This window comes from Dama dama, chromosome 5 (assembly GCF_033118175.1).
Source record: "Dama dama isolate Ldn47 chromosome 5, ASM3311817v1, whole genome shotgun sequence".
Classification (NCBI taxonomy): Eukaryota; Metazoa; Chordata; class Mammalia; order Artiodactyla; family Cervidae; genus Dama; species Dama dama.
This window is the reverse complement of record NC_083685.1, coordinates 119,621,318-119,646,002: the sequence shown is the minus strand read 5'-3', so window position 1 is coordinate 119,646,002 and position 24,685 is coordinate 119,621,318. Positions and strand designations below refer to the sequence as shown.

General features: G+C 51.8%; 1 protein-coding gene across 4 annotated transcripts; it reads right to left on the bottom strand.

Annotated features, from left to right (window-relative positions):
* Positions 1-1,179: 1,179 nt before the first annotated feature.
* LOC133056148 (secreted and transmembrane protein 1-like) lies at positions 1,180-11,588 on the bottom strand. Of its 4 annotated transcripts, none has more exons than XR_009692743.1 (7): positions 11,463-11,588; positions 3,370-3,523; positions 2,865-3,179; positions 2,252-2,284; positions 1,942-2,000; positions 1,463-1,604; positions 1,180-1,227 (listed from the first exon to the last, which is right to left on the bottom strand). XR_009692743.1 is itself a non-coding variant. In XM_061141249.1 (7 exons), the coding sequence occupies exons 2-7, from the start codon at positions 3,455-3,457 to the stop codon at positions 1,210-1,212; spliced, it is 576 nt and encodes a 191-aa protein (XP_060997232.1). In that variant the 5' UTR covers positions 3,458-3,523; positions 11,463-11,588; the 3' UTR covers positions 1,189-1,209. The 4 variants fall into 4 exon arrangements, 2 of the variants coding, with proteins under 2 accessions (XP_060997232.1, XP_060997233.1); XR_009692742.1 differs by having other exon boundaries at positions 1,189-1,227; positions 1,463-1,525; positions 1,942-2,088; XM_061141249.1 differs by having other exon boundaries at positions 1,189-1,227; positions 1,463-1,525.
* Between the last annotated feature and the right edge of the window lie 13,097 nt (positions 11,589-24,685).

The following is a 24,685-nucleotide window of genomic DNA, read 5'->3' as shown; positions in this document are numbered from 1 at the left end:
ATGGGCTCTCTAGTTGTGGCATGTAGGCTTAGCTGCCCCACAGCTCTTGGGATCTTAATTCCCTCACCAGGAATCAAACCTGCGTCTCCTGCATTGCAAGGCGAATTTTCAACCACTGGATCACCAGGGAATCCCTCGTTGGGACTTTTTAGCTTGTAAGACTCACAGCAGCTTCTTTTGGATTTTTATTTTAGTGACTTAAAGATGTATTTCTCAGCTCATTCGATGATTTGCTAGTAGGTTTAGTGGACTCATCTTGAGGATGAGCAATATGGACGTTTTGCAAAGCACTGAAAGTAGCACTTCTAGAAAAACCTTCTTTTTATCACATTATATGTACCTTTTACGAACACATTCAATGAAGCACCAAAGCAGCTCTATCTTTAAAGGAACTTCTCTACGCTGAAAAGAAACGGCCACAACGAGAAACAAGAAAAGGATGAAATGGGAGGGCTCACCAGTAACGGCAAACATACAGTAAGAGTAGGAAGCCATGCACTCACTCAAACATGATATCAAAACCAGTAATCGTGAGAGGAGCAGAGTGCACATGCAGGATGTCTGAAATGCACTGGAAAGGAAGAGATCAGCAACTTAAAACAATCACGCACGTATATATATATATAGACTGCTGTATCAAAATCTCATGGTCACAACAAACCGAAAGTCAATTATCATAGATATACACACACAAAAGAAAAAGGAATTCAAGTGCATCACTAAAGTCATCCAATCATAAGAGAAAAGAAGAGGAAAGGAAGAAAAAAAGACGTACCACACCACCTCCAAAAAAAAAAAACAACCAACAAAGAATACACTCAGTGGGGTTGTACAGTTTTGCTTATAAAGACATCTGGTATATGTGGTTTGGGATGCGGTTTGGGAACAGGAAGGGGCAGCACATGGGGCAGGTGGTAGAGAGGGGAGCCCCAGGGCTGGGGAAGACCAGGGAGGTTGGACACAGATTCCACCAGCAGCCACCCGTCCAGCTTGCCATCCAGAGGGGCTGCTCTACCCTTTGGGGTGGTGGAGGAGGCCCCATCCATCATCTCAGGCCACTGATAGCCTCATTTTTGTTCCATAAGTGCTTCCTGGAAGGTCCCTTGAACTGGTTCTTATTCATGTTCCAAAGACAAGAGCGTGTCCATGATCAGCTGAGGACCCCAGACTGGGGCCTCTCCCACGTGACTGCAGCATGGCACTCCTGCCCTAGGGAGGAGCACAGGCCTGCGTGGGGTGGAGGAGGGGGAGGGTCCTGTTAGGTCAAGTGCTATGGAACGTGAGATTTTGCACTTTGAGCCCCAAAACCTGCTAAGGAGCCTTCCTTGGCATGTAGATCAGGAAGAAGCCAGGAAGTTGCCAAGCTTCCTAGTCCTCAGCCTGGTCTTCCCGCATGTCCCCTCTGCATAGTCCAGTGCACACGGTGCACACAGGTCCCACCCCAGGCTCAGAGCCTCCTTACCTGACGAAGGGAGGATGGGAGGGATGAGAGCCACGCGCAGACATCTTTGCCCACAAGTGCATCCTGCAGGAACATCCACCACCCACACATCTTAGGTCTCCTGGAAGGAGCAGGAAGCCCCCATGCCATCCTCTAGGGTGTCCTAGGGACAGTGTGCACTCAGTGGCCTGTCCGGGGTGGGGCATCTGTGTTCTGGGACTGGGACTGCATTTGCTGGCTGGGGTCCTCTGGGGGAGGGGTTCTGGCTCTCTGGGACCTCAAACGCTCCCCACTCTCTCACTAGTCTCGGTGGGTACGAGACCATGGGGCAGAGTGTCTACTTCAGGTCTGAGATGACCCCACCTCTCCCCTGTCCACAGACCAGGCACGTCGGCCAATACCCTCTGGAGCTTGAAGTTCAGGGAACCACCCCCTGGGTGCCAGGCCAGTGTGCAGATCAGTAGGCTGAAGAGGACGACCAGGACGAGGATGGGGATTACCTGGATCTGGCTCTTGTGTTCAGGATAAACAATGAAAGGGGTTGTGGTCATCTGCGAACCTGCGGAAAATGGGCGGGACCTCCCTCCTTTGTTCACCTGTGCAGGAGCCCCTGACCCCCGTGGGGGCACCCTCGAGGGGGACATCACCTGTGGTTGGGAAGCAGATGGGTAGCAGAGTGGCAGGGGGATAGATGCATGGGATGGGCAGGGCTCCAGGCACACAGGGTAAGGGTGTCAGAGGAGGGGAGACCCAAGAGGGCTTTCTGTAGGCTCCCCTCCTGTATTGCAGGATGAAGATAGAAACACCTACCTGCGGAAGGTGTGAGGAGCAGGTCTTGCGGCTCTGCCAAAGAGACACAGGGCAGCTTGGCAGGGGCCTGCCCAGGGTCTGCCCTGATGCAGCCCCTCCGCCCCAGGTATCAGATGAGCCCTGGATACAGGAGTTCATGAAGGCCTCACTGGGTTCCCCGTCCAGGGCCCAGCTGGGTTGGGGGTGCTCCTCCCACTCTTCCTGGTCCAGGGCAAAGCTGCAACCCTACTTCCTGTCCCCAGGGCTCAGGGTGACTATGACTGCATTAGAACAGGCGAAGGGGGTGGGTGGAGGGATGGTGACTGGGGAAGCTTTGCAGCAAAGGAAGGGGTGGGGTGGGGGGAGAGGAGGTGTGCAGGGAGGGAAGGCACTGGCCCCCTGAGCAGCCGGGGAGAGTGACCAGGCCCAGTGCCGGGGCTGCCCTGAGGAGAGGCTCAGAGAGGGCACAGACGTGGGGTGGGTGGGGCAGGGTGGGAGTCCTCTTCAGGCCTCATCGCCGTGGTTCTGGGCACCTCAGGTGGGCAGGAATCACTCCTCCCTAGTTGCTTCCCCCTCCCCACAGCCAAACAGAGAAGCTCTTGGGGTCAACCACTGCCTCAATCGCTCCGCTCACCTGAGACGTTCAGAGTGGTGATTTCGACATTTCTCTGGCGCCCCGTCAGATTCCACTTGTACTGCCCTGCCTGGGTGTCCTGAGCTTTTTCAATCACCAGATGCGCCTCACCCTCTCGAATCCAGAGCTGCCATCCATCCTGACTGAAGTTTCCTGGGGCCTTTACTCTGAAGATGAGCTTCCAGGGAGCCGAGGGGATCGCTTGCAGGAAGATGTTGATGTGGGAGAAGGCATTGGAGATGCTGCAGGTCATCGTGGCTGGCTTGCCCCGCAACACAGAAACCACACCCCTGGTGCAGTTGGGGTGGTCCCAGTCTGTGGGGGGGACAGTCACACATGTGGGTCATGGCTGGACCTCAGACATCCACTGACTGCCTTTCCTGGGGTCACTGGCACTACCTGGAGCCTGGGCCCCTCCTGGCCTGATCTAGGTCTCTCCTCCCACACCCGGCTTGCCCCTACTGCCTCCCCCAACCCCCGGCAGAGTTGGGACCATGCAACTTACTTCCACTCTGAGCACTCCTGACGGTGGCCAAGAACAAGAGGACCCAGAGCATCCTGGGAGCGAGGAGAGTGGATGCTGAGGTCAGCATGGCCCGCAGGATGTGGAGGAGTTTTAAGGGATGCCTCGTCCTCCTTACTGGCTTTTGGGACACTCCCTGGAGGAAGGAAAGCTGATGAGTCAGAGATCCCTTAGGCTCCTTCGGAAGCCTGTGAGAGGGGCTGCACCCTGGCCAGGGTCCCCAAGCTCCTCCCTCACCACTATGTCCGGACCAGTCTTTATACCTTAATAATGTCTGCAGTGAGACCACTGCCAGACAGATGAGAAACACAGATGAGACAGGAAACAAGTCCCTGGGAGACAAGTCCATTGATATTGCTGGGGTATCTTGAATTTTGTATAAAACATGCAAAACTCCCTGAGCCGTGTGTCCTGTAGAGACGGGTCAGGACACAGAATCTCGTGTAGCCCCTTAAACCTGACACCAACCTAAGACCACCTTGGATGCTCCCAGCCCCTCTTCTGCTCTTGCGTTCTGCAGCTTGGCATTTGGGGACATTTGGTCCACTCTCCAGATTTGCTTTTATCAACAAAAAGAGTCTTCCTGTGGAACTCATGAGTTACAGTCTGGAAAGCTGAACTTTGACTTCCTCTGAAACAAATGCTCATCTCAGGCTTTGGCATCCAATAAACTGACATTTGGGCTTCCCAGTTGGTGCAGTGGTAAAGAACCTGCCTGCCAATGCAGGACACACAAGAGATGAGGGTTCAATCCCTGGGTCAGGAAGATCCTCTGGAGTAGGAAATGGCAACCAACTCCAATAGTCTTACCTGGGAAATTCCATGGACAGACTCAGGCAAGACTGAGTGACTAACAATTTCACTTTTCATAATGACATGTAGCTACCATTAGGTACTACACAGAGGATGAATGAGATGGTTAAATCATATCACCAACTCAATGGATATGAATTTGAGCAAACTCAGGAGATAGTGGAGGACAGAGGCACCTGGCGGGTTACAATCCACGGGGTTACAAAGAGTCAGACATGACTTAACGACTGAACAACAGCAAAAAGTAGTCTCACTCTCCGAAAAATCCTCTCTGTTCTATCTATTCATCCATCCTTCCCCCCAGCTCCTGGCAGCCATTGATCTTTCTACTGTGTCCAGAGTTTTGCCTTTTCCAGAATGCCATGGAGTTGGTACCCTTTGGTTTTGAATTCAGTGTCTCTGATCTTTTTTTCCCCCAACTTCCGGGGTGGGGGGGAGTTGGGTAGAAGGGCCTGGAGCAAAGGGAACTGTGGATGTAATCCCTTCCAGGAGGGGGCCATTGGTGACCAGCCCCAGTCCTGACTCCAGGAGACTCTGGGTGAAACAAGGAGAATGAAATGGGGAGGGACAATCTCAGGACCCAGACCCCTGTGACTGGTGCTGCTGTCTGCTGCTTCCCTTGATTTTCTCGACTTGCTTCTATTCCTAATTTATCGTCAGAAGGACAGCCTTCTTTTCTCACATATGTACAACATCTGTAGTTGAAGAAGAAAGAAGTCACCTGAGAGACACGTGTTCTTGTGCACACACATGTATCTGCTTTTACATATGTGGAATCAGGTTAGATAACCCATTACTTGATTCACTCTTCTCTCCCTCTGTACTGTATGTACTAGGGTGAAGGTTGTTGTTTAGTCGCTAAGCCGAGTCTGACTCTTTGCAACTCAATGTACTGGAGCCCACCAGACCCTTTCCCTCGCAAGAATATTGCAGTGGGTTGCCATTTCCTTCTCTAGGGGATCTTCCCGACTCAGGGATTGAACTCACATCTCCTGCATTGGCAGGCAGATTCTTTACCACTGAGCCATCAGGGAAGGCTGCAAGGTGACCCCAAAACACACGTCCACCCAGAACCTGTGAAGGTGACCTCACTTGGAAACAGAGCCTTTGCAGTCATAAAGAAAGAGGAGGTCGTATTAGAGCAGCGTGGGCCCCAATCTAATGTGACTGGCTTTCTTATAAGAAGAGACAAATCTATAAGAAGAGACACAGGGAGAGGCCCGGAGCTGACAGAGGCACAGACTGGAGGGATGTGGCCACAAGCCAAGGGACACCAGAGCCACCAGAAGCTGGAAGAGACAAGGAAGGATGTTTCCCTGCAGCCGGGCTGACACCTTGATTTTGAATCCAGCCTCCAAACTGGAGGAGGGCAAACTTTGCTTCTTATGATCCCTTGTTTGTGGTCCTTGGTCACGGCTGCCCCAGGACACTCACACGGTCCCCTCCCTCTTTCCCCAGACCTCAGCTTTCCCCTCACTGGAATGATCAGGCACAAACCCCAGACACTGGAGGGAGTGTTCTGCGGTCATGTTCTGTCCATTTCTCTGCGTCTGGTTCTCACTTTGTAGTGTGTTGCTGGTGAGGTCTGCCTCCCAGGATCCTGAAAGCTTGACTTCAGTGGCTGCAAGGATTCCCTTTGTCTTAGCTTGTGAGCAGCCCAGGCCCCTTGGCTCCCAGCTCCGCCTCTTCCTGGTGACACCTGGGGCTGTGGAGGGCTGACCAGCTCATCCTGGTTCTGGCCCTTCGGGTTTCCACATTGTCACTGCCTTTGCAAACCCTTCGCTCATCCTCCTGGGACTGTCTGTCTTCTCCTTACAGGCTTATAAGACTTTCACCCCTTAAAGAAACAAACTGCCTTCCAGGCTAAGTACGTTTCCATCACCATTTCTCCCTGGATCGTCTCTGGAATAAAGACTCCACGTGTTTATGTTGTCCTGTCTGTCTTTTCCTTGAAGGCTTCAGGGTTTTCTTTTAAAGTAGTTTTTGTTGTTTGTTTAAAGTATCCTTTTTAAAAGGCTTCCCAGATGGTAGAATATCCATCATGGTCAAGTTTTGTCTATTTTTATGCTCAAATCTTGAATATTCCTCAAGGTCTGTTTGCAAGTGGCATGTCACAGGTTTAATTTTGCTTCCTTTCCAGGAGGACAAGTGGTGACTGAGGCACTGAAGAGAGAAGCTCCCTGTCCCCCTGGCCAAGGCACCCCCACCATGTGGGGCTATTCAGGCCCTGCCAGGCCACGTGGTACAGTTACCATGCTGCCCATCATGCGTTTTCACCCCTGGGAAGGCAGGTTCTATCTGTGGATGTTTATCTTTCCTTCGACATTCATTTTTCACAAGAACTTTCCAAAGTTTTAATCATTTTCTTTCTTTTTTTTAAGAACAAAGAATTTGGTGATGGAGTGAAGAGAGACAGCTGCCCTGATCCTGCCACAACCTGCTCAGCATAATGCAAGAGAGGCTGAGATTTCACAGGTGGACACAATCCAGTAGCTGCCTTTCAGCACTTGCCAGGATGGGGCATAAATAGCTCATCACTATTACTTGCTGCTGAGAACCTCATGTGATGGAAGGTTCTAGAAAGAGGTGTTGCAACTTCCTGTGCTGGGGCTTTTCCTGGCACTTCAGGTAAAATCTGCTCCATTCTTTTCCTGAGTATTTTTTTTTACAAAATAACTTCTTAAATCGAAAGGTTCTCATACACAGACTGGTGCCCAGCGACCCATAGGGCCCAAAGGCATCCTTGCTGGTGGTGGACAGCGACTCCTGGCCCCCTAGCCAGAGCCCTCGGGGCTGCCTGGAGGGAGACCCTTGCCCAGGGGTGTCCTACCCTGAGCCTGCCTGAGCAGGCAGGAGATTCATCTTGTGTGCTCTTCTCTGGCCACTGATCTGTCCTGGAGGAAGCCTTGGGCAGGTCGCCCAGCATTTCCAGTCTCCTCAAGGTCTCCCCTCAGACCACAGCCACTCTGCTGCTTCCACTGACCTCGGAACAGCCTTTGGCTCCCCTGTTTCCCATCGAACGTGTGCCTGGGAGTCCCATCGACAGGGAGGCAGGCCATGTCTCCCCAGGCTGAGGAATCCCTTCCCAGGGAGGCCTGCCCACTGGCCCCCAAAGCTGGAGCAGGCAGGTGTCCTCAGGGTCCATGGAGGGTTCACCCACCAGGGAACCAAAGGAAGAGTACCACCTAAGCCTGTGCCCTGAGAGCAGTGATCCCTCACTGTGTGAGAGGGGGAGCCTCCTGCTGGTGACCTGGCATCATCACCGAATGCCCAGTGCGACCAGGAGACTTAGTGGGAAGGGCAGGTGTGTTCTTTCTGGGAGGGAGATAGCCAGGGGTCTATAGTATCCAGAAGGAACCTCACCCCCTCAAAACCCTTCCTCATCACGTTTTCCTGACCATTGTCCAGCTTTTACCCTTTCCATCAATTTAGGAGTCGTGTTTCAAGTTCCTAGTACACTTTCTGGGAATTGAGTGAAAAGTGAAAGTGAAAGTCACTCAGTCCTGTTCTACTGTTTGTGACCCCCTGGACTGTAGTCCGCCAGGGTCCTCTGTCCATGGGATTTTCCAGGCAAGAATACTGGAGTAGGTTGCCCTTCCCTTCTCCAGGGGATTTTCCCAACCCAGAGATCAAACCTGAGTCTGCCCCCTAGGAGGCAGATTCTCTGAGCCACCAGGATGTTGACTGAAAATAAATGAATGAGTGGCTTCCTTCACAGTCCTGAACCAGGCAGGGTCTCACTCCATGTGGAGCCAGGACAAGCTAGCCTGGTGAAGCCACCCCCTCTTCAGAAGCTTCCAGGATCCAATCCCACTCTCTGGGAGAACACCCTGTGTGCACCCTGTCTCGTGCACACAGCACACACACACACACACACACACACACAGTGCTGGGGGGAGGGCCCCTAGGGCCTCCCACATGCTCTGCCTATAATGGGTGCTCAATCCCTGCAGTCTGCTCAGAATTCCCTGCAGGGCCGATGCCACATGAGGGGTGCAGTCAGTCCCCTCCAATGAGCTCTGGGCAGGTGCCTCAGCAGAGCTGAATGAGTCAAAGGTCAATCTTGGTCTGCACCTGGCCCAGGTGACATGGAGAGTGGGTGACCTCAGCAAAGGGTGTTTTTGTAACATGCTGACCTGTCCAACTGGACTCTGGAGGGAGCGTGTGTGTTGATCAGTAAAAGGAAAGCAAAAGGACGCAGCAGGTTGAAGTCCAGAGGCCGGCTGGGAGGGCAGCTGGTGTCTTCCAGCAGTGAGGGCATGGCCCCCTGAGAAAGGCGTGTGGGGTTCCTTGAGCCTAAGTCAGGCCCACCAAACCACACTCTGCCCTCAGTTTCTCATATTCTGTCTACCTGCCAGGGAAACACCCCAGAGAGCCTGTCTCGCCAGCCTATCTGCCCCCACCTCTGTGGTTTTCACAGCACTATGTATCCCTATGTCCTACAAATTCGTTCTTCCCTGGTAGCTCAGCTGGTAAAGAATCCACCTGCAACGCAGGAGACCCCGGTTCGATTCCTGGGTCGGGAAGATCCCCTGGAGAAGGGATAGAATACCCACTCCAGTATTCTTGGGCTTCCCTGGTGGCTCAGACGGTAAAGAATCTGCCTGCAACGTGGGAGACCTGGGTTTGATCCCTGGGTCAGGATGATCCCTTGGAGGAGGGCATGGCAACCCACTCCAGTCTTCTTGCCTAGAGAATCCCATGGATGCAAGGGCCTGGTGGGCTACAGTTCATGGGGTCACAAAGAGTCAGACACAACTGAGAAACTAACACTTTCACTTTTCATGTACCCCTATGACCTAAAAATTATTTTTCAATGACTTAGTTTTTAAACATTAATGTTTGTTTTATCTACCTTAAAAACCCATTTGTAGTCACTAGATGTGTTGTTTATAGGTATGTTCTCACAGATAATGAAATGACCAGAAGAGTATGAAACCAGGAAGTGTCACAGACTTTCTACCAACACTTGGAGTCCCCTGAGGGAGAATGCCTGTGCAAAGGTGACCCCTGGCCATCTTCTGTCATGTTGCCCAAGGTTGCTGAAGCTGTGAGCTCCCAGGCGGGCACTGGTTGGGCCTCCCTGCCACTCTTCCCGCTGCCCCTAAACGTCCAGTCTTCTCTGAGCCTTCCCCAGGCCATGGCGGGGCTCTGCTCACACACACGAACCTCTCAGTCCAACTTCATGCTCTCCCTGACGTTCTCTTCACCGGGAAAGCCCTGGAGGATTCCAGAATCTGGACAAGAAAGCCAGGGTCCCTTCCCACCAGTCTCTGCCCCCAAACTCCAACCACCTTGGGCCTGGCTCCTCATTGTCAGACGATACAGCCTAGGAGCTGGGAAGAACTCCAGGTTGGGGCAGATCCTTGAAACCATAGACAAGTCTCAAATAAACCAAATCTGAACAATGGAGACACAGACTTTTTCCACCTTATAGAGTGCAGAAGGGCTGTCTGCAAAGAGCTGGACTGGGGATGGAGGAGCTGGACTGGGATGGAGAAGCTGGACTGAGGATGGAGGAGCTGGACTGGGGATGGGAGGAGCTCCCTGTGTCTTCAGGCACCTTTGATGTTTTTATCAGTCTGGGGTTCCACTGTTGTCTTATTTTTAAATATAGCTATATTTTATGTAATATTTGCCACATATTTACATTTCAAAATGATTCATTATCTGAAATTCAGACGGGTTTTTAAGTTTGGCATTTCCACTCCTCTGCCCGAGTCTCTCCTCTTGTCTCTGATGCTGCAAAGGACAGAAAAACGGGAGAGAGAGAGGCCAGGGCACAAGAGGGGAAGAGAGGGGTGAGAAGGCAGAGGGTCGGGGGTGGAACAGGAAGACTGCATGCATGGGGCAAGACCTGGAGAGGCCCTGAGAATTCTGGAGTTGGGAAAAGTGAGGCAAGAATTCATAATTCTCTCATATCACTCTCACAGGTGCTGGTATCTACATATATTAAGCTGGGCACACAGCTGGGGTTTGTGCTGTCACTGGGGACCTGGTCACATTTGGGCGTCAGTGGAACACTTTGCAAAGTGCATGCCGTTGCCAGCACTTTGTCCTGCCACAGGACCTTGGGGAAACTGAGGCAGCAGGTGTGTGGACCCGAGGGTTATCGGCTGACCAGTGGCACAGGAGTTCTCGGTCAGCAGGGATCTCCACTCCTGCAGCACCTAGGAGAAGCTGGACCAGTGTTCCCACGCAAAGGCTCACTGGTAACTTGCTATGTACCAGGATATTTACATGGGAAGGTGAGCACCCTGCTCTCCAGGCAGGCCTTTCACCAACAGTGTGGAGGGAGGCGACCAACCACCTTCAGAAGACAGCAGAAACGGAGCCCCAACCCTGGCTCAGAGGGAAGAGACGCCCCAGTCCCGGGCGCCTTTGCGGTGTCCTGCCCCTGCGGCTATGGCCAGGAGGGATCCCTACTGGGCAGTAAGAAGCTCCTCCGGGCCTGGGGCTGAGTCTGTAAACCTTGCGGCCTCACACCTGCCATCAGTACCTGCCATCCCATCAGCTGGGCTACTTCTCTCTCTTTCACAAGGCACTTCCTCTGAGAATCCTCCCCCTCCTTGCACATGCTGGATGCACCCTCCGGGGGCGGCAGGAAGGGGGGGGGGCCCTGTACTCCCCACCACTTTCTCTATTTAGTCCCAGGGTTGAGGGCCTCCCAGGCACTGGGAGTGGAAAGTGGCTTTCAAATTGCAGATCATTGACCACTAGTGGGTGGCGAATTGAATTTAGAGATTGCTCCTGCAGTTTAACCAAAGATGAAAGGAGAGCGTAGACAGAGGCAATGGAGTGCCCCTCTCAAGGATTCGCTCTGTTTTAATGAGTGTTTGTGAGTGAATGAGCTGTGTGTGCATGTGTGCCCCTTGTGAACGCACACAAGTGTGTATGCGCATGAAAGTGAGTTGTGGGCAAGTATGAGAGCCTCAGTGTTGGCCTGGATGTGAAAGTGTTTCGCCCCACATGTGGTCCGGGGCAGCAGGGGCTCTGTGCGGATGGGTGGACGTCTGGGAGCTCAAGATGCCAACTCTCTGCCCCTCCAGAGAGGGGCAGTGCCAAGCCTGGGGCCGCCCTACAGAGACGCAGTTCCCCACCAGGACTGCGAAGTCTTCGCCTTTTTCTCTCCCTCAGCGGAGGCGCAGAGCGCGGAGCCCGAGAGCTCAGCGCCCCATCTCCACCAACCCAGCCCCTATGTGAGTGCGCGCGCGGAGCGGTCGGACACCAGGAGCCCCGGCCACCGCCCCTCAAGCTCTCACCTGCGCCCCGGGACCCCGGCGCCTCCACGCCCGCGGCTCCTGCACGCCTCCTGCCCGCCCGCCGGTCCGCAGCTGCAGCCTGTCTGTGCGCTGGTCTGCGCGGCTGGACTAAACCCCAATGATGACTCCAGGGCGGAGCCAGGCAAGGATGAGGCAGGAAGGAGGATTCAGAATCCATGCACGTGAGGTCTGACACCCAGGTCCTACATTCAGGAAGGGACTTCAAGTTATGGGAAGTCACACGAGTTTCAGGAACTGCCCTGAGTTCAGGGTAAAAGATGATTTTCTTTATCGTGAATTCCTTATTATATTTTTATTAGACGCAAGGGATTAGATGATCCTTCGAAAGAAAACGGTGGGTGGCAGTTTTCCAGGAGAGCCAGTTCCTGGAGTTCTCCACTTTCAAGCTTCGTCTGAACAGATCCTTATTTGGGGAGCTGGGTGTATTCACGCCCCTGCGTGGATCTGGGGAGCTGCCAGACCCCTGCTGTGTGCATCACCCCCCCCCCCCCCCCACACACACACACACAGACACTGGGCAGAGCCCTGCCCACTGAAAATCCTCAGAGCCTGATTGCAACTTGTCAGAAATGCAAGTTGGGGCCACCTGGATAGAAGTCATGCTGGGGGCACAGGCAGGGATAAGGAGAGAGAATGAATAGGAGCAAGCAGTAAAGAGCTTAAAATTGTCCTTCATTAGCCCTTGAGCAGAAGGAGCCCCTCTTCCCGGCTCCCTCCCCACGGAGGGTCCTAGCAGGGGGGGTGTGGAGACTCTCTGTGGCCAAACAGGCGACCCTGGGACACATCTGAGTGAGGTCATTCCCAGAGGGTGGAGTCCAGTAGGCGCTGACCTCAGAGCAGCGCTGGGAGGCGGGAGTTTCCTTCCAGGTATGTGCACGCTTCTGATGTACAAATGGTTTGGTGCCTATAAAAATCACTAAGATAGAAGTTTCTCTTTGAGATGCTGAAAGTGGGGAGTAAGGGGAATGTGTGAGAGTCACAGGGTGGGGAAGGACAGAGGTGTTTGAATCATTCTTTGTTCCACTTTAGGCTCCGTTTTTTTCAAATTGCTGGAGGCAAGCGGCTGCTGTTGACTTGAATCCAGAGTCCTTGGTCCATGTCCAGCCTTGCTAGCCTCTGGGCTCTCGCCAGCCGGGGCCAGATTTCCTACAGACTAGGAGGAAGGCTGCTGTTGTCACTCCCCGCTGGCCTACCTGCCTGACTTGGCCCTGTCAAGGCTGGTCTCACGTGTCTTCTCTCTCTCTCTCTCGCCGACGCCATTCATCCTGAGGGTATCCCCTGGATCCTGCCGAGGCTGGACCCGGCATTATTGGTGGTTTGGAGGTGGGGTAAGGAAGCCCAGAGTCCTCAGTGCCAACTGAGTGGCATGTGGACTGTCCCCTTCCACTAGAACCCAAAGTGACCTGCTGGCAGGGTGTAGAGCGGAGTAAGGGGCAAAGAGGTGTCTCTGGGCCGCCAGGGGAGAGGCTGTGGACTCAGGCTGGGCAAGTCCTTGTCGGGTGGGCAGAGTTGCTGGTGTGGATGATGCCCAGCTTTCATGTAAAGAGAGGAGGATGCAGAACCACGTTCTGAGGGATCCCTCAATTTTGTGCATGGAAGAGAAATGGCCTAGACTGGACAGGACAGAACATTCCAGCTGCTCCACAGGTGGAGCCTCTAGATCTTCAAGGAGGTCAGGGGCAAAAGGGCCATCTCTCCAGCTGGACTCAGGGCCTGAAGGTTGACCAACACCCTGGTGTCTGGAGCTGGGTTGAACAGTTCAAAGTTCTGGCTGTGCCGAAGGAGTAACCTTTGCCTGGTGGATAAACAAACCTCAAAGTCAGTTGTCCTCACAGGAAGGTGGCACGAAAGTCAGTGTGAAATTCATCCTCCCCACAAAGAGGCACAGAGGCCTGGGTCCCTGGGCCCATCCCAAGGGCCCTCAAGGCAGTAGAGAAGGGCCTCACAATGATCCAGCCTGGGAACCAAATTGCCACACGTCGTGTTTGATGCTTGCCCACCATTCCCCTCTGTGCTGGAAGGAGGGTCTAGTCCCAAGGCCACCTTCCAAATCAGCCCTTGCTTCCCCTCACATCTAGCCTTGCTGGTGTCTCTCAGCTCATGGGGACTCCTGGGGAGGGGCTGTTGAAGCAGGAGGAGAGGAGAGTCCCACACACTGACGGGCCTTGAGCATCGGCTGAGCACTTAGAGTCTTGTCCCTACAGAATGAGATCTCCTGGGACCTTGATGAAAATGGGTATTCCTGATAAAGCATTTCAAAATGAAACTAGTTTATGTTGAAAGTAAACCACTGCAGATGGTGAATGCAGCAATGAAATTAAGAAACATTCCTTGGAAGGAAAGTTATGACCAACCTAGACAGCAGATAAAAAAGCAGAGACATTACTTTGCCAACAAAGGTCCATCTAGTCAAGGCTATGGTTTTTCCAGTGGTCAAGTGTGCATGTGAGAGTTGGTCTGTGAAGAAAGCTGAGCACAGAAGAATCAATGGTTTTGAACTGTGGTGTTGGAGAAGACTCTTGAGAGTCCCTTGGATTGCAAGGAGATCCAACAAGTGCATCCTAAAGGAGATCAGTCCTGGGTGTACATTGGAAGGACTGATGTTGAAGCTGAAACTCCAATACTTTGGCCACCTGATGCGAAGAGCTGACTCATTTGAAAAGACCCTGATGCTGGGAAAGATTGAGGGCAGGAGGAAGAGGGGACAACAGAGGATGAGATGGTTGGATGGCATCACCGACTCGATGGACATGGGTTTTGGTGGACTCAGGGAGTTGGTGATGGACAGGGAGGCGTGGCATGCTGTGGTTCATGGGGTCGCAAAGAGTCGGACACAACTGAGCGACTGAACTGAACTGGACTGAAACCACTCAAATGTCCCAAGAAGGTAAGATAAATGAACTGTGCTGTAACTCACTGGGACTCCTGTTTACTTCCCAAAGGGAACATTTGTGGACACTTCCTCTTAGAGCTTGCCAGACATTTCTTGTGTCTGTACAAACACTCACGCTTGTCTAAGGCGTGCATCTTCTCCTGTGCAACCTGGGTCCCTGTCTTTAAAGGGCAGTAGGCTCCCTCAGTGTCATCCCTTTACTTCTCTTGAAAGTTTCACCCTCAAATTGTAGCATCTGCTGCATCATGTGAAGGGTGGAGTTTCATTTTCTCTTGGTTCTAGGAATTTGTCGATTTTAGTTCTGATTTCCTGTCTAACTACAAACAAACATTCAGCAGCACATTCTTCATATTTCAGAAGTGGTGGCATGTATATCTTTTTGTTAGCAACTTGTGACTTCTTTCTGACTTCTGTCCTCATTCTCAGGGCTCCCGCACTGGGATATTTTTCCATTTTGTGTCTCAGTTTCCACACACACACACAATTTTTGTAAACACCTCAGGTCCTTGAGACATTGCTGTATCTTCTGGGGTCCCTGCCATCAAGGTGGTCAGTGGGGTAATGTAGATCTTTTAGGTACTTGCCAAATGTTTTCAGCTTGAGCTGATTTGTCAATGGTTGGGAGAGATGGGTTGGAATTGCTCAGAAGACGGAGGATCATCCATTTCTCCCTGTAGTTCTAGCAATCTTTTATCATATATTTGGAAGCTATTCTATTAGATGAAAAATATTTAGTCTTATACAGTGAGTCCCCTACATATGAACCAGTTCTGTTTTGAGAGCGCATTCCCAAGTCTAATTTGTGAGTCCAACAAAGCTAGCCTTGGTACCCCACTAACGCAATGGCCATGTAGTACTACTATACTGTAATCGGTTTGTAATGCATGCATGCTAAGTTGCTTTAGTTGTGTCCAACTCTGTGTGACACTATGGTCTATAGCCTGCCAGGCTCCTCTGTCCATGGGATTCTCCGGGCAAGAATACTGGAGTGGGTTGCCATCCCCTCCTCTGGGGGATCTTCCTAACCCAGGGACTGAACCCACATCTCTTATGTCTGCTGCATTGGGAGACAGGTTCTTTACCAATAGTGCCATCTTTGAAGACCATCGGTTTATAGTACTTTTTACACAAATAATACATAACAAACCAACAAACACAAAAATTTAAATGTTTAAATCTTACAGGACAGTCTGTTGAAAAGTCCAGTAGTACAGTACTGGCATACAGGGTCTGGCATCAAGTGAACAGGCAAGAAGAGTTACTAACTGGAAAAGGAGGGAGAGGAGGTGGGAGATGGTAGAGATGAAAGATGATCAGCAAGAGGAGACGGAGGGCAAGCTGCAATTTCATTCATGACCCATGGGCATAGGTTCCAGTTCCTCACTGATTTCACTTCTACCTATCCTCTTGAAAAACAATTCAGTGATGTCTGGACAGTAGATTGATGACATGGTAACACTGGATTGCATTCTGAAGGGCTGCTGCAAACGTTATGTACTGTTCTATGTTCAGATCTTGTGCCTGAAATAAAGATACTGTCCTCTGTAGAGTACTGTAAGGTGCACAAAACCACAGCTACTTCTAGAGGGTGCATGTACATGACAACGTACGCCAGACGTGAATCAACTTACATGAATGGACATGCAAACACATGTTTGCATTTTTGAAAGTTCTCAATTTGAAGGTTCATATGTAGGGGACTTACTGTACTTTCTTGGTAAACCGAGCCTTTGTCATCAGATAGTGACCTGCTTCACCCTAATCATCCAATTTATCTTAGTCTCTTTTGTTTGATATCGGTACAGCAACACTAACTGTCTCTTCTTAGAATCTTCATGGTAGATCATTTTAAAGACTTTTACTTTCAACCATTTGTGTCCACATGGTAGGTGTATTTCTTGTAAGTAGAAGCTATCTAGATTTTTATCCAACCTGACAGTCTCTGAGTGTTGAGTCCTCTTTCCATGCATCCAATTATGGATTCTTGTGCACCAGCCATCACCCATCCTACGCTGACATGTGCAGACTTCTATTCTCTCATTCTGGTTGAGCAGCATCCCCGAGCATGTGGCCACGTTCATGATCACATGTCTGCTGGCATCTCAGACACTTGGCACCCCCACCTCAGGGCAGGTCTCTAGTGCAGACCCTCCAAGGGCTCATGGGCCTCAGAGTGTGTTTAAACTGGGCTTTGTGTTTGTGAGCTCTGAGGCTGGGGTCACAGCCCCAGAATCCTGGCTTCTCGTTTCCTCGCTATTTCGAAAGCCCTGGTCCAGTTCACCTTGTATCCAGAGCAGCTGAGGCAGAATCCGACTGTTCTCACTCCTGTATACGGCAGCCTTTGGGGAGACGGAAACTCCTCCTCTCTGGTGAGGAGCGCTGTGCTCTGCTCAGCTGCTAAGTCATGCTCCGTGTTCTGCGACCCCGTGGACTGTAGCTCACCAGGCTCCTCTGTCCATGGGATTCTCCTGGCAAGAATACTGGAGTGGCTTGCCATTTCCTTGTCCAGGGGATCTTCCTGACCCAGGCATTGAACCCGTGCCGCCTGCATCTCCTGCTTTGTCAGGCAGATTCTCTACCACTGAGCCACCTAGAAGCCCTTGGTGAGGCTGGGGGAGTGTTTTCCTTACTTCCTCTGCCTAGTGCCTATATCCCCTTTCAAACCAAAATCTTTCATTTTCTTTTCTTCTTTTTTTTAAACTCCAAGAAATGCACATCCTTCCTCTTCATTTTCACTGATCTCCCTAGGGCTCCTGCAGTCCAGATGTCAGCATTCAGTCCCGGTCATTTCACTCTCACGGTCCAGAATGTTTTCAGCCAAGCTGGCCGTGCCACATGACTTGTGGGATCTCAATTTCTCAGCTAGGGATTGGACCCAGGCCACGGCAGTGAAAGTGCAAAATTCTTACCACTAGAGACCATGGAACTTTCGTGCTTTAGACATTTCTAAGTTTTAAAATGTAAAACTAAAATTCTTGACCAATTAACATTTCTCTTTCTGATTCAGTCACCCGGAAGCATGATGTTTGCTTTCTGAAATGGCTGCATTCCTCAAACATCTGGTTATTTTGTCCCAAGCTGCCCCAGCCTTCTGTGCTCTTGGGAATTATTTGTCTTTACACTGCATTTTTGAAAGAATCACATTTTCAGTATTAATCCTTCCTCAACCAAGACCCAGATATGCCTTTCCATTTATCTGAACCTTCTTTTAATTTCTTCAAAATAGTATAACATTTTATTAATGAAAGTGCTTATTAGCTGGGGTGCTTTGTAGCTGCTTCAGGGAACATGAGGTAGGTCAGGCTCTGGCGCCGCCCCCGATGTGCACTGAGTAACTCAATCCTGGGGGTCTAATCCTGCACTGGCCCCCTCAGAGTCAGGGCAGAGGCGGGGATCCGCCAGTCTCGCTGAACTACGTGGTCCCCACAGCTCCCTCCAGGGTTCCTGATGCTTCCGGACTGCCCAGACCCTGGTGCGCAGGCCACCGCTGATTGGATGCTCTCCTCTCCTCTCTGGGGAGGAGCCCTGTCAGTGTACCTTGAAGTCACCTTGCTGATGAGGCAACAGGAATGGAGATTCAGTGGCCACAGTAGCCAGGGGGAGGCAGCTCTGCCTGGAAGGGGAAGGTTTCACTAGGTGATTCAAACATTAGATCACTGTTTCCCCCTTACCATGACAACGTGTTCATTGCATAGCATTTACAAAAGCTGTTCTTATTGGGTTGCTAAGTTGTGTCTGACTCTGTGACCTCATGGGCAGCAGCATGCCAGGCTCCCCTGTCCTTCCCTGTCTTCCAGAGTTTGCTCAGATTTGTGTCCATTGAGTCAGTGATGCTGTCCAACTACCTCATCCTCTGCTGCCTCCTTCTCCTTTTGACTTCAGTCTTTCCCAGCATCAGGGTCCTTTCCAGTGAGTCAGTTCTTCACATCAGGTGGCCGATGTATTGGACTTCAGCTCAGCACTAGTCCTTCCAGTGAATATTCAGGATTGATTTCCTTTAGGATTGGCTGGTTTGATCTTCTTGCTGTCCAAGGGACTCTCAGGAGTCATCTACAGCACCACTGTTCAAAAGCATCAATTCTTCAGCACTCAGCCTTTTTTATGGTCCAACTCTCACATCTGTCCCTGACTACTGAAGAAACCATAGCTTTGACTATATGGAACTTTGTCAGCAAAGTGATGTCTCTGCCTTTTAACATGCTGTCTAGATTTGTCATAGCTTTCCTTCCTTCTGAAAGAAGCAAGTGTCTTTTAATTTCATGGCTGCAGTCACCATCCACAGTGATTTTGGAGCCCAAGAAAAGAAAATCTGTCACTGCTTCCATTTTTCCCCTTTGTTTGCCTTGAAGTGATGGGATCAGGTGCTAAGATCTTAGTTTTATGAATGTTGAGTTTTAAGCGAGCTTTTTCACTCTCCTCTTTCGCCCTCATCAGGAGGCTCTTTAGTTCCTCTTCACTTTCTGCCATTCAGAGTGGTATCGTCTGCATCTATGAGGTTGTTGATATTTCTCCCAGCAGTTTGATTCCAGCCTGTGCTTCATCCAGCCCGGCATTTTGCATGATGTACTCTGCATAGAAGTTAAATAAGAGGTCAACAGAAAGTAAGTCTCCTGGGATGGTATCCCTAGAGGGAATCCTCTGGTGTGCTTACAAGCACTGTGGTTTATGTACACGATGCACAGTGCAATGAGGGTGTTGGTGGCCCCATCCCTCAGTGGGCCCTGAGTGAGGCTCCTCCTGCCCCCTTTCCTCAGGTAAACACCCATCCTGCTACTGTCCCCTTGCATCCACACGGGCTTACCAGCCTCTGCTTCCCCCTGGTCCCCAAACAGCAAGTTCCCCCTTGTTCTAGTGCCTCTGATCTCAGAGTGGGTGTCCTGCCCCCTGGGGGGCCCAGTCGGGTGTTTATCTTGGAAGGCAGGTCCTGTGCAAGCGTGACGAGCTCCTTGGCATCACCCTGGGGCGTTGCAGACAAGTCCCGGGTGGGGCTGCAGGCACAGGAGCTGGGATAACAGACGAGAGTCCCTGAGCCGTCTCAGACCTTCCTGGGGGGCTGGCCTGGCTATTCTGGGCCCTGGGGGAGCACCTACGGAAGCTGCCAGGGTGCCAGACGACTTGGGGTGTTCAAACCTGCTCCCCACAGAATCCTCACGTGTAAGGTGAGAGGCATCCCTGGCTCGGGAACTTTGGGGGGCAGGATAAGTACACTGTTGCACTGATTTGTTGGTTTCTTTATTTTGTGTTGTTATTTATTAAGTACTCTGTTCTAACAATGTGAATTCTTTCGCAAATCAACTCTTGTTTATTCACCAAACATTTGTGGAGGGCTGAGTGGGAACCAGCGCCAGGAAGGGTGAAGCTTATGCCCCAATCCTGGGAAGTACCTGGACCAGCAGGCCTGGGAGGGACAGTGCAGTTACAAAAACATCCATAGAAGTTAGAGCCCTTCAGAGAGGCTTCCCTTCATCCCACTGAGCGTGAGAGTGGCCCACACATCCCGGCTTCCGGCTCTCTCTTGCCTCAGTCACCCTGCATGACCCCCAGAGAAGGCGGTGGAGGAACCTTCACACACAGAGTCTGCTCTCTCCTTTTAACTTTCTACCTCCATTCCCAGAATTACCCGAGAATCAGGACACATCTCTGGGAAGACTCTAACCCCAGAGCAATGAGAGGGCAGGCCACAGCCCGGGATGCGGCTCCTTCTGATCCCGGGAGATGCCCTCCCTCCATGGGAGTTTCCAAGAGGCATCTCAGAAAGACCGCTTCGGACAGAGGGAGACTCCTCAGCTGTTCCTGGGGGAGGCAGGAGCTGGAAAGACTTTCTTCAGGGGCTACTTGAAATGGTCCTCAAGGGGGAGGGTCCCTGGGGTCTGTCGAGTGGCAGAGAAGGGCCCTACTCCTGGAAGTGCCACTGACCTGGAGGAGCCAGTGCTCCTGGGACCACCTGAGGGTCTGTGGGGAAGCAGAGGATCTGACTGGGGGTGCTCCTGTGACAGTAGCTGCATCAGTTACAGGTTCCATACATAGCTCCTGTGTGTGACGTGGACTGAGGGGCTGCGGTGAAGCCTGGCACGTCTGACAGTACTGTCAGGGCATCAGCAGAACCAGGCAGCCTAAACCCCCAACTCTGCAGACAGCATCGTCCCAACTTCCCTTTGAACACATTAGTGGGGTGTATGCTAAGTCATTTCAATCGTGTCTGACTCTTCCGGACCCTCTGGAGTGCAGCCCACCAGTCTCCTCTGTACATGGGATTTCCCAGCAAGAATTCTGAAGTGGGTTGCCATGCGATCCTCCAGGAGATCTTCCCGATCCAGGGATATAGCCTGCAAGTGCTTTTAACTCCAGAATTGGCAGGTAGGTTCTTTACCACTAGTGCCACCTGGAAAGCCCCTTCCTTTTGAATCCACAGAAACATATACTTCCAGAAAAGCAAAAAGAATATAAAATGTGATCAGGAATTAAGCTGAGTCTGGGGACTACAGGTTTTTACAGTTTCTTCAACTTATTTTCCTCCAGAATTTCTACAATGATGCTGTGCTCAAGTAAACAGAGAATACTGTGCTCTTTAAGATTAAACAACAATTTTTATTAGATTAAAGAGAGAGGGGTTGATAGGAGGAAAAGGGACAGTAGGATGACCCCCCACATCTCGGGGCGGTGGGTGGAAGGGGTGGGGCCAGGCTGAAATGCCCACGGGCTCTAAGTGCAAAACCATAGGTCCGTTGAAGGCCATCACCTCACCCTTCTGACCCATCCCTGGCCTTTCCCAGGGGAGGGGCTGTGGGACCCTGGCACCACCATGCTGCCTTTCCTGGGTGGAAGGTCACCCCAAGACCATCTGGAAGGAGTGGGAGGTGCCAGGAACTCCTGGACAGTCACCAAGGCCAAGGGGCCATCCCTGAGTGACTCCGCTGAGGGTTGCAGCCTGGTGGGCCTGACCCTGCACACAAAAGAGGAGCAAAGAGTGTCTTGCTCACTGTCCAGTTCTGCAATGATTGATCCTCTGCAGCCGCTGACCCACAGTGCACTTCTGTGCTCAGACAGGAATTAGAGATGTTACTGGACACTGTGTACTCTGGATAAGCAGCCCCTTAGGTGGTTAGATGCGAGCCTCAGGAAGAACTAAGGTGACCCAGCTGGTTGCATTTTCCCACACAAAGAAGAGCACCATCATCCTTAACTTGAGATATGTCTGTTCTTTGTGGCAAGCAGTAGAGTCACCTTCGCCCAGACATATCCTTGACCATCTGTGCATGCCAAGTCGTTTCACTCATGTCCGACTCTGTGACCCTATGGCCTGTAGCTGGCCAGGCTCCTCTGTCCATGGGATTCTGCAGGCAAGAATACTGGGGTGGGTTGCCATGCCCTTCTCCAGGGGATCTTCCTAACCAGGGATCGAGCCCAGGCCTCACGTTTCCTGCTTTGGAAGGCAGGTTCTTTAAAACTAGTGCCACCATGGAAGTCCACCTGTATTCCTGGCCAGAAGCCCCATGCCAGCTGGCCTCTCCCATCTCTTGGGACGGATTCTCTCACTCCACTCATAGCTCCCTCACTGAGTGGTTTTCTTTCAGTCAAGAGCATCCCCCCCAGAACACGCCCCCCAACCCCACCCTGTTCAGAGGCTCACTCAGCCATGAGTAGCTGTCAGGTATTTCAAGGGTCTTCCCACCTTTCTGCCCTGAGAAGATTGGTCCTCAGCTCCAGGACACTTCAGGAGCAAAGATGCCCCTCTTGTCCTCCCACACCCACCTCAACCCCGAGGCAGTTCTTTCTTCCTCTGCATCCTCATTTGAACTCTGACCTCCTCTCCTGGTAGAGGCTTCCAGGCCCAGGGCTGGAATATACAGGTCAGAGGCCACCAGGTCTGAGACTGACTGAGGGTCAAAGTTTACAAGTGGGTGTTTTCCCACAAGGGGCCCTGGGGACGGTCTGGGTGCCCGGCCCTCAGCTGGTCAGCACACATCTGAGGGTTCAGGTCCCACCTTCTGGAATGTGCCAGAGTCAGCCTGAGGGGGAGGTCCATAGGCTGAGAGCAGAGCCGAGCCAGCTGCTCAGGCTTCATGGGAGCCCCAGGGGCCGGTCCACACTGAGGCTGGGCCCCTGGGGTCGGGGTGAGGGGGACAGAGAGAGTGCAACTTTCCTTCTTCGAGGGGTCAGTAAACAAGGGTGTTTTGTTCTGATGAGGTCCCTGCTCTTCCAGGGGGGTGAAGGTCCTCCATTCTGAACACAGTAGGTTCTCTGTGAATGGTGCTCAACAGCCATGAGTGTCCCTGGGATGGAGGAACAAGTGTTTTCAGATCCGGTCCCGCAGGCCCTCCCCACTTTGGAGGTGGCTACTGCTGTTTCATTTGCTGAGTTGCGTCCAACTCTTTTACCTCAGCTCTAGGACACTTGAGGAGCAAGATGCCCCTCCTTTCCATGAACTATAGACCATCAGGCTCTTCTGTCCCCAAGATTTCCCAGGCAAGAATCCTGGAGTGTGTTGCCATTCCCTTCTCCAGGGGATCTTCCCCACCCAGGGACCAAACTTGCCTCTCCTGCTAGGTAGACAGATTCTTTACCTCTGAGTCACCTGGGAAGCTTTTGGAGGCAGACTGCTAAATAAAGGAGGTGAGATGGTTTTTGGAAAACTCTGAGTCCAACCTGCTTCATAAAACATGCACACTATTCACAAAATCTGGTTTGTTGCCATTTGGCACAGAATCTCGGGACTTGACTGGTGGCATGTGAATGGAGGCCGCACACTCCTTCACTCCATCGTTTTTGCACATGGAGTATCTGCCACCCAGTTTCCATTTTACTGTTGGATTTTCAATGGCTCAGCTGATAAAGGGTTCGAAAAAGGATTCAGAGGTTAAAAGAATGTGGGGATTGTTTGCTACTAAAGGATCAGATGGAATTCCCTGGTGGCTCAGATGGTAAAGAATCTGCCTGCAATGTAGGAGACTCAGTTTCCATCCCTGGGTCTGGAAGAACCCCTGGAAGAGGGAATGGCAACCCACTCCAGTATTCTTGCCTGGAGAACTCCATGGGCAGAGAAGCCTGGCGGGCTGCAGTCCATGGTGTCACTAAGAGGTTGGACATGACTGAGCGACTCACACACACACAAAGGAGCACATGGACCTGGAACCAATGAAGTGACCTTGGGCCTGGAATTCCTCATCACTCCTGCAGGTCTCTGGCTTGCACTCTGCTGGGGGGAGGGGAGATGGGTGGGGAAGGCACTTGTCAGGAGCGGGAGGTCATCCTGTCTCAGAAGCCAGACTAGGGACTAGACAGAGGCCTTGATGGAATGGCCAGCACACGGAGCAGCCCAGCCTCATGCCTCTGTGTGCCTGTGACGGCTATCCTGCCAGAAAGCTGAGACATCTGGGAGGCAGGCGAGAGGATATGTCAGGGTGGGGTGGTGGTGAGTTGAGTTCTTTCCTCACTTTTTACAATTGGTCCATGTTTCCTTGTAGAGCCGAGCCTCAGCAGCGTCTGCACGGAAGAGCTGAGTCAGCCAGCTTCTTCCTGCCATCCCACGGGCTCAGCATGCTGCCCTGAACTGTGCCCACTGTTCTGGGAACTGGTGCTGGTTTGACAGACTGTCTGTGGCCTCACCCCTATAATCAGAAGAAGCTGGAAATTTGGGCACCTGCTCAAGGATGCAAGTGCTGGGTTTTCAGGCTGTAAGCCCAGACGGGGACCAGGCTCATGGCGGGAGGCCTCTACCACCCAGGCAGGCCTTCTCAATATCAGGTCAGTCACTCAGGTCAGTCTGACTGTTTGCGACCGCTTGACTTCGGCATGCCAGGCTTCCCTGTCCATCACCCAGAGCTTGCTCAAGCTCATTTCCATCGAGTCGGTGATGCCATCCAACCATCTCATCCTCTATTGTCCCTTTCTCCTCCTGCCTTCAATCGTTCCCAGCATCAGGGTCTTTTGCAAAGAACTGCTCTTCGCATCAAGGGGCCAAAGTGTTGGAGCTTCAACTGCAGCATCAGTCCTTGCAATGAATATTCAGGACTGATTTCCTTTGGGATGGACTGGTTGCATCTCCTTGCAGTTCAAGAGACTCTCGAGGGTCTTCTCCAACACCACAGTTCAAAAGCGTCAATTCTTTTGTGCTCAGCTTTCTTCATTGTCCAACTCTCACATCCATACATGACTGCTAGAAAAACCATAGGTTTGACTAGATGGACCTTTGTTGGCAAAGTAATGTCTCTGCTTTTCCATATGCTGTCTAGGCTGGTCATAGCTTTTCTTCCAAGAGCAAGTGTCTTTTAATTTCACGGCTCCAGTCACCATCTACAGTGATTTGAGA